Source organism: Poecilia reticulata, linkage group LG3 (genome assembly GCF_000633615.1).
Source record: "Poecilia reticulata strain Guanapo linkage group LG3, Guppy_female_1.0+MT, whole genome shotgun sequence".
Classification (NCBI taxonomy): Eukaryota; Metazoa; Chordata; class Actinopteri; order Cyprinodontiformes; family Poeciliidae; genus Poecilia; species Poecilia reticulata.
Genome location: NC_024333.1, coordinates 33,809,298 through 33,818,502, shown reverse-complemented (window position 1 = coordinate 33,818,502; position 9,205 = coordinate 33,809,298). Strand labels below are relative to the sequence as shown.

The 9,205-nt window shown below is 38.6% G+C and overlaps 1 protein-coding gene across 5 annotated transcripts in view; it reads left to right on the top strand.

Moving 5' to 3' along the window:
* LOC103462924 (sodium/potassium/calcium exchanger 1-like) overlaps positions 1 to 9,205 on the top strand; it is a 15,632-nt gene that overhangs the window by 1,205 nt on the left and 5,222 nt on the right. For 2 of the 5 annotated variants that reach the window (XM_017304033.1, XM_017304032.1), the window contains exons 2-6: positions 2,712 to 2,897; positions 3,167 to 3,275; positions 5,853 to 5,906; positions 6,223 to 6,273; positions 7,635 to 7,712. In XM_017304033.1, the coding sequence (XP_017159522.1) occupies positions 2,712 to 2,897; positions 3,167 to 3,275; positions 5,853 to 5,906; positions 6,223 to 6,273; positions 7,635 to 7,712 (478 nt within the window). The remainder of the gene's footprint in view (positions 1 to 2,711; positions 2,898 to 3,166; positions 3,276 to 5,852; positions 5,907 to 6,222; positions 6,274 to 7,634; positions 7,713 to 9,205) is intronic. The other 3 variants (XM_017304036.1, XM_017304035.1, XM_017304034.1) reach the window with 2 other exon arrangements.

The window sequence follows — 9,205 nt, the reverse complement described above, 5'->3', positions numbered from 1 at the left end:
TAGATTTTTGGGAGCTCCTAGCATGTTATTGTTTACGTCCGGAAATTTCGCGCATGCGCACAACGCTGGAGGGCAAAAAGGATTATTTTACATGCCACTCCGTTAGCTAAAAGAAACCTGCAGATGTAGCTATCATTAAATTAGTGCTATGCTCCATACCGAAGGAAAAATAATGCATAAAAACCGTGAAAGGAAAACTCAAAACCACTTTTTTTTCCTCGCTCTTTGCTTCGGCTGCCCTACTCAGATTCGTTGCCAAAGCAATTGACAACAACGCCAACGTTTAAGGATTCAGTACAAAAAATACTCAAAACATTTCCCACACTAAGAACAGAGCATTCAGTCCAGTTTTGTTTTTAGGCTTGATGCTTACTTTGCGATTAAGAAGTGATCGCTGTGATCGATCAAGTGATCGCTGTAATCGATCAAGTGATCGCTGTAATCGATTAGCTACCGCTGCTATTAGCTAATATTAGAGTGCGGTGGTTAGTTTAAACAGCTGATCTACTCATTTTATGTCAGAGTTGGTGTTTAGGTCGCCTTTTGTATTTTTTAACTGAACCGAAACACAGAATTCCCCATCACATTTACATGTTAAGGTTGTATGGAAGCCCATTTCCGCCACTCTTAAAAAAAATAAATAATGAGATCATTATAATGAGATACTATCTCATTATTTTGAGATACTATCTCACTATAATGAGATCTTTTTTTTAACAGAGTGGCGGAAATGGGCTTCCATAAGGTTGTCAAAGTCAAGCTAGAATAATTAATTAACGCAGAACTCCCTGTGTGAGCGATGAAGTCTCAGATGCTCCTGCTCGCACTAAGATTTTAAAGCCTCGTTTCTTTACTACCTCAGACTTCCAGCTTTTTGCCTTTGGAGGCACCACCATCCTTGTCCTGTCGTCAAGGACAGGCCTGACTTTTGCCAACTGAAATTTACTGGAGATCATATTATACTGGAAGTGAATCAAACATTTAAATCTTTTCAGTCTCTGCTGATAATAGGAACAATCAGTTCCCCAGTAATTCTCTCTTCTCTTCTCTTCTCTTCTCTTCTCTTCTCTTCTCTTCTCTTCTCTTCTCTTCTCTTCTCTTCCCTTCCCTTCCCTTCCCTTCCCTTCCCTTCCCTTTCCTTTCCTTTCCTTTCCTTTCCTTTCCTTCCCCTTCCTTCCTTCCTTCCTTCCTTCCTTCCTTCCTTCCTTCCTTCCTTCCTTCCTCCCTCCCTCCCTCCCTCCCTCCCTCCATGTTTCGCGCCTCGATTGTTTCTGGACAAACTTCTGTCCTTTGTTGCTGGTTTGTTTTGCATCCTTTCATCTTCTGGACTCGGCTCGCTCAGGCCCACTGATCGCGTTTGTGTGAAACCCTTTGAAGGCGCCGAGCTAAAGGGACTCCAGGTGTTCCCGCAGCTGAAAATGTCACTCTGGTTTTGTTGCAGTCCCTGAAATACCTACAGGGGCCCAATCTGATGAATAATAAAGGAACCAGAACATTATCTGCTGCAGAACCAACATCAGAACCAAGATGGAGGTTCTGCTTGAAGAAAAACACAAACCAAAACGAAGCGTTTTATTAGTTTAATGTTGAGTTTTATCTACATAAATAATTAATATTTCTATCTCTCAATAACAACTTAATTTAAAAATGCATTTTGTACAATTGTGAATTTGGGCCTTCGACAGAAAAAAAGACAGGAGAAAATTTCCACCAAAAATCTTGAGTCGAAAATTTGCTAGAAAAAAACTAAAAGATGTGTTTATTCTATAAAATCAAAAAATTCTCAGTTTTTTTTCTAGCAAATTTTCACCTTTTCAAACTTAGAAATTAAAATTTTTCTTCTTAACTTCTGAAATTCATCTAAAAATCTTAGATTTTTTCTAGCAAATTTTCAATGACATTTCTGATTCAAGCTCAGAAATGTATTTTTTTAGAAATGTTTTGCCTTTGAAAACTCAGAAGTTTCCTTGTTTTTTCTACAAAATGTCAGATTATTCTAAAACCTTCAGTTTCTTCTAACAAATTTGTGGCTTTTTAAATTCAGAAATTTTATTTTTGTTTCTAGAAGATTTCTGAAATTTATCAAGAAACAAAAAAAAAAATTCTAACAAATTTACAACAAAAATAATTTTGGGGGGCGGAAATGTCCTCTTCCCTTTTTCATCTACATTGGCACTAATGGAGCGTCGTAATTTTGTGTCTACTTATCTTTACCTGACTAATATTTAAATAATGTGACAAACATGCAGCAAGAATAAGAGATCAGGAACAAGCGAACACTTTCACACTGCTAAATTATTTACAGGCTGCTGGTTTGTTTCTTTTAAATATTTAACAAACCAAGCTGGTTAAATCTTAATGAATTTATGCAGAAGAAACACCATGGGATGCAAGAATCTAATTAGGAGGCTTTAGCAGTTTACCCCTGGTGTTTTAATGCACAACAACACTAATTGTTTAAGGAATATTCTTTTTGTCAATAGGCTGCAAACTGATGTTCATTTTGTGAAAAATGTGTCTTGATAATTTAAGGTTCGGATATTTTTCTAGGTTTAGAGAGCATTTTCTCCCCATAATGCATGAAATCATAATTTAAAAGCAGCTTTCTGTCTTCATTCAGATGTTTTTTTAAAATCTGATATTGAAATTAGTTTGATCTGAAACAGCTTTCAGATCAGCACTGTGTGTTTAACTGAAACTCTGTTTTCCAGGACAGTGAAGCTCCTCCTCCTCCTGTTGCTGCTCCTCTTCCTCCTCCTCCTCCTCCTCCTCCTCCTCCTGCTGATTCCCAAAAAACGGAAAACAAACCGAAACCTGAAGCTGCGCCGGCTGCACCGGGAAGCCCTCAGCACAACAACCTGCAGCCAGAAACTCAAGAGGACAAAGCTCGGCTCCGGGTAAAACTAATCTACCCCATGGATTCATTTTTATGATGTTTGGCCATAAACAAAGCATAAAAAAACTAAAGTTTAGGCACAAATAAACACCCGTCTTTTACATTATGCTTTTACAATCTGTTATCTGAAGTAAAATAAGGGGATAATGAAATCTGACTTCAAGGAACAGAGATCAGTTCTGAATCTGCTGCACATCAGGCTGATTTCGTCTCGCTGGTTCGGTGTTTTCTGAAAGTTTAGATTGTGACCATGTCTCTGCTGACCTGCAGGTGCGTCCAGTTTTACAGCGAGGCGGCAGCTCGGCGTCGCTCCACAACACGTCCCTGAGGAGCACCATCTTCCAGCTGATGATCCACACACTGGACCCGCTGGGAGAAGGTAGATCGCACTGGTTTCTGCTCAGTTTGAGACCAAAATGCCAACAAAGGCTTCTTCACTGCACAAACACAAAATCTTAGTATTTTGTCTATTATTGATGCAAATGTCTTAGAAAACTTGAAATAAGACCTTTAAGAACTTAAAGTAACTCTTCAGCAAGAATAGTGGTTTATTTTGAGTCGATACTTCATTAATAGTGAATATTTGACTTGTAACATGAAAAAACTGTTATAAATAATCTGCCGCCTCAACTAGCTTTTTTCCCCATCAATATGAAGGAATTATTGACTTTAAAACAAGCTCCTATGTCTTGCTGAAAAGTTGCTTGTAAGTTAGTTTTGTCTTATTTCAAGTATAATATATTTGCACTAAAAATAAACCAAAAACACTTTATAATACTTATTTAGTTTTTGTAGTGAAAGACAGAGACTTTGCTAATTTTCATCAACCTCCTTCAGCATTTCTTCTCAGAATACTTCTGTTTTTGTTTTTTTCCCCCTTGGATTAGCAAGTTTGTGTTTAATACTCAAAGTAAAGCGTTATTACTATACTCTGACATATAGTAATAAAACTTTGCTACATCAGAGGTGTAAAACTCATTTTCATTTTGGGCCACATCGCAGCCATAAACGTTTTCAAAAGGCTCGTTATGGCAGGATGTGTTGATAAAACAATGTTTAAAACTGTTAAAATAGCATAATTTCCTCTTTATTCGATGAGTACTTCCTAAAATTAATCAGTATTTAAAGTAGATTTACTATGCAAAATTTACAAAAACATCCTAAATTTACGTTTCGCGTGTTTTTGTACTTGCGTTTGGTTCTGTGCTGCTTCTAAAAACAACCAGCAGCCGTTTCTTGGCCATAAGTTGATGTTTTTTGACGTCTGGAAAATTAACCGTTTCAAAACTTCTGGCATGTCCATCACAAATTACCAGGCAGGCCGTTACCTAGCAACCCCAGCAAAGTTCAGACCCGTTACCTAGCAACCGCAGTGAAACTCTGTTCCTCAGATTATTTAATTTATAAAATGGGAAAATTTATTGTTATAAGTGAAATAATCTGCCAATGGATTACTTCCATTGGCAGATTACTTTAAAATAACTCCTGTATCTCACTGAAAAAGTTTCTTGTTAGTTTTATCTTATTTCAAGTGTACTAAGATATTTGTACCAAAATATAGACCAAAAATACTTTGTAAGACAGATTTTGTTCCTTTTCATCAAACTCCTCTTTTTTTGCTTGGATTGACAAGTTTGTCTTTAATACAATAAAACTTTAGGTGCATGTATATGTTTACGGGCTCACGTTGTGGGAAAACCTAATCACATAATCTGATCAGCAGTCACCATTTAGGATCATCACAGGAAACAAACAAACCCTTAAATTTGCTTCCTAACTGCAGCTCATCACGCTGCCGTTAAAGCTGCCGGTGACTCAGCTCTGACCGCGGCGAGATGAACCGGTGCGACCTTGAGGCTGTCCTTGGACTCGGCGTGCCGCTGTTCCCTGCTCCCACTGCGCTGCGGCCACCGCTGATCCTTAATCAGCTTTCCGATACAGGCTAATAAAAGCTGGATAAGAGCCGGCGTGCTGCTGGTGGCTGTCACTCTGGGGAACCAGCCGAGTCCAGCTCTCTGCAGCTGGACCGAGGAGATCACTCTCCTGGATGAGTAAAAACTGACCGTTCAAATTTGTAAATCTGTTTTGCTTTTAGAACTAAAATTAAGAAAACATTTCAAATTTGATTCTTTGTTTTCTTAAAGATGACTTATTGTGCTTCCTTTAACAGATTAGGATTGCTCTATGGGTATATAAAACATGTTTGTTACATTTTTCTATACAATAATGACTGAAAAATATGGGCAGTTAAAGATTTGTACATCTTTGAAAAGCAGAAGTAGAGCCTCCTGCACAACCAGCAAGAATGCTGCAAGTGGTTTCTGGGTGGTAAATCAACAGCAGAACACTTTACCAGCAGCCACTGTCCAGCAGTTACAGCAGTAAAAATCATAAAATCAAGAAAAGTATGGACAACCCTGACCATGCTCTTCATGAGACTGTTTTGGGGAAACAGAGTGTCTTCAGTCAGATGCTTCTTAACAGACTCTGTAATACAGACTGCTACAAGAGAATCCATTACGATCTACAATAACTCTTTGAAGACTCTTAATGAATTACAACATTTAATTTCCCTCTGGGATCAATAACTTTATTTTTGAATTTGAATTGAATTTGAAAACCAGCTGACCAAACGTTCTGGAGCTCCTCTTGGGTTGCTCCAGAACTGGGACTGGGCTTTCCTGGGGTTGCTAGGTAACAGGCAGTGCCTGGTGATTAATGACGATACATTCCAGAAGTTTTTGAAACGGCTCATTTTCCAAACACCAAAAAACCTTAGCTTATTGCCAAAAAAAAAAAAAGGCTGGATGTTTTTTAAGAGTTGGTCTGTTTTTAGAAGCAGTAGAAACTAAAACGGAAGTATAAAATCATGCAGAATGTAAATTTTGCATAATAGTTCTCCTTTAAATTAAAAGCTTTTGGGTTATTTATGCCGTGTCGTACCTGTGGTTCTCAGAAGCAGCCCTCAGGGGCGCCGCTAGAACCGGCCGGCCAAAGAAAATCACAGAAGGTAAGAGCGGCGAGACGCTACCTGGTTGTGCCGTTTCTCATCGTGTTTCTGTTGTGGTTGGCAACTTGTCGCGCTCACTGCTGCTTCGTGTCGGGAGAACAGAGGGAGAATTTATTAAAGCTAAAATAAACAAGATAAAAATGTACCAGATGTCAGGGTTATGTTTGTAGAGTACAGAAGTTCTGCTCATGTTTCCAGTCTTTTGGATTCTTGGTGGCAGCTTCATTTGTGTCCATTTTATGTCTGAAATGTATAAACTGAAAGTTGGCAGAGCAGTTTAAGTGGTTGATGACTTCCGTCTATTTCTGCCAATCAGAAACGTCCTTTAATGGTGACGTCAAAGGGGAGGGACTAGTGCAGAAGAAAGGTAAGCTGCAGAAATGTGGTCTTTGTTTCCAAACTCTGTTCCATCATGTTCAGTCTGGTCTTTCTAAGCTCTTCATTGTGCCAAAGTTTCAACCCTCTCCTATTTCTGGATGTCTTCATCAGAGGTTCTCCAGGCTTTTTGAAGGTCTCTCCTCATTTTCCTTTCAACTTTGGCTGCTTTTTCCATTTCCTATTATGCTTAACCTTAACGGATATGTAAACTCCTGCTGACACTGTTGCTGTTGACCCTAAAATTTTTAGTCTGAAGCAAACTTGGAGCTAAATGCTCTAAGTTAAATATTTAGTTTGAAGCTAAATATTTAACTTATTGTGGCAGTAAGTGTCTAATTTTGACTTTAGAGCTACTGAATGTGTAGCTTGTAAGCTAAATATTTATCTCCAAACTAAACATTTAGTTCTCTATTTAGTTTAGTTCCACACTAAATATTTAGTATGGAACTAAATATTTAGTTCCATAGTTTAACTAAACTAAACATTTTTAGCTTGCTAAAAATGTTTAGTTTGGAACTAAATAATTAGCTCTTAAATAAATATATAGTAAGAATATTTAAATATTTAAACTTTAATTTGAAGCTAAATATTTAGTTTGAGGCTAAATGTAGATGTAAGCTACATATTTAGTTCTAAATTAAAAGATTAGTTACTAAGTTAAATATTTAGCTTCAAATTAAATATTCAGTTTTCTACTTTTTATGATTTAGAAACAGTGGCTTTTGTAAATGAATGATGAAAATATGACTTTGAAAAATCCACCCCCACTTTCTTATTTTGTGACAACCCAAATTACTGCTGTTGATTTTTGACAGCAGTAACTTTCTAAATGCCACCTCAAACTTCCAGGCCAAAAATCCTCTAAAACTGATCGACGGTTTTAAATGACCTGCAGGAAATCTGGAGAACTGCTTATTTGGAATAATTCAATCAAAATAAAAGTGCTGCTGCTGCTGTAAATTGTGTTGGTTTGCATGCTCCCGTGTTTGGCTCCGTGTTTCCTGTCCTGTGGATGCAGCTCTTGTTTTGCTTTGAGGCTGTCGTGTTCCTGAAGTTTTGAAAAATGAACCTCAAATGCAACAACTTCACTTGGCCATTACATTTCAGCAGCGTTGCATAACTCCATTATTTGCTGGTTCTCGCATGCAGCTGGCAGACATGTGGGTGGATGACTCACTTTATCCGTAATGAATTCAGCACCCGTGTCTGATTGAGGCTCATTACTATGGTTGCTGTGTGTTGAGGTCAAAGATCCGGTGAAGTGGTCACTCTGAGCAGCTTGTGGAGGAAGATGGGGGATTCTCGGCTCTCTTGTTAAGTCTGTATAAGTGACGGTTCTCTTAATTGCAGCAAAGAACAAAGTAAAACCTCTGGATGTCTCGGTGACAGAGAAACAGCAGAACCAGTCGCATCACCGCCGCGCTGAAGGTGAGTGAGGCGCAGCTGAAAATCTGACCGCTCTGTGGGAATAAAAGATTTGAAAAAACGGAGAATCTGCCATTTTATCACAGACAGGCTGCACATCAGCAGCTGGCTGCTTGCTCATGTCGCCCATATCAGAAACTGCCACTGGGCACTGCGCCGTTACCTAGCAACCAAAGCTGAGCTCCAGTATGTTTGGTCAGCTGGTTTTACTACTATATGTGCTGTACAATGGCTGCTGGAAAAGACAAGTGTTTTGTTGTTGACTTACCATACAGAAACGTCTTGCTGCATTCCTGTTGGCTGTGCAGGAGGCTCCACTTCTGTTTTTCAAAGGTGTATGGTTGCATAGTTGTGCATCTGTTTGTAGCTATTGGGGAACTGATAGTTTAAACGTTGCGTTGCGTGGTGTGGCTATTAGCAGCTTATTTGGATTTAAAGTGACAAGACGCCCTAAAACAACTCAAAATAGGCAAAACTGAGCAGGTTGAAATCTCATTATCTAAAAATGATTTTGTGCAAAAATGTAATGAACACACTGCAAAAACACAAAATCTTACAAAGTATTTCTGGCCCAGTTTATAGTGTAAATATCTTAGTTCACTTAAAAGAAGATAAAGAAACTTCCATGTAACTTTTCAGCAAGATACAGGAGTTTAAGTAAATAAATCCTTAATATTGGTTTTTAAAAAAATACTAGTTACATTTGCAGATTATTTGACTTATCAATATAGCTTGTATGCTATTAAAATAATCTGTCAGTGGAACTACTTTTTCATCAATATGGGGAAAGTATTGACTTAAGACAGGCTGCTATGCTATATCATGCTGAAAAGATACGTGTAGTTTTGTCTTCAAGTGTACTAGAAACCAGACCAAAAATACTTGGTAAGATTTTGTGTTTTTGCAGTGTATGTTTTTAGAGCCCATAGGCTGATAAGCTAATAGGTCACCTTTAAAAAGCTCCAGTTACCCCTTATAGTCCAAAGACAGACAGGAAAAGTATCAAAGTCAGTTGATTGAAGAATGCGGTGAAATCTTTTCAGATGCGACGGTGGTTCTGTTATAAATTTTAATATTTCCGTGAGACACAGCTGAAGGAGGGCGTCCTCTACAATCAGCTCTGACTCTTAATCTCTGTGTTCCTGCATCACATTACGCACTAATGAGCTGCTTCAGACTCGGAGCTGTGCGGCAAAGACGCTTTGAGAGGCCTCAACGAGGCCGAATCAATCAGCTCCCAGGGTTAACATGCAGATGGAGGCTCCTTCAGAGGAGAGTGTTTATCTGCGAACACACTCCCACTCCCACTCCATCCAGGCCCACGCAGCTCAACGCCACTAATACGATCTGCTTCACATCAGAGGGAAGAGCAACTTTACCTCATCTGGTTTTCAAGACAACTTTTTGGGAGTTTTATTGATGTGAAACAGAGCTACTACCGTGTTTCCCCGAAAGTAAGACAGTGTCTTACTTTCTTTTTATCCCCAAAAGCCCCA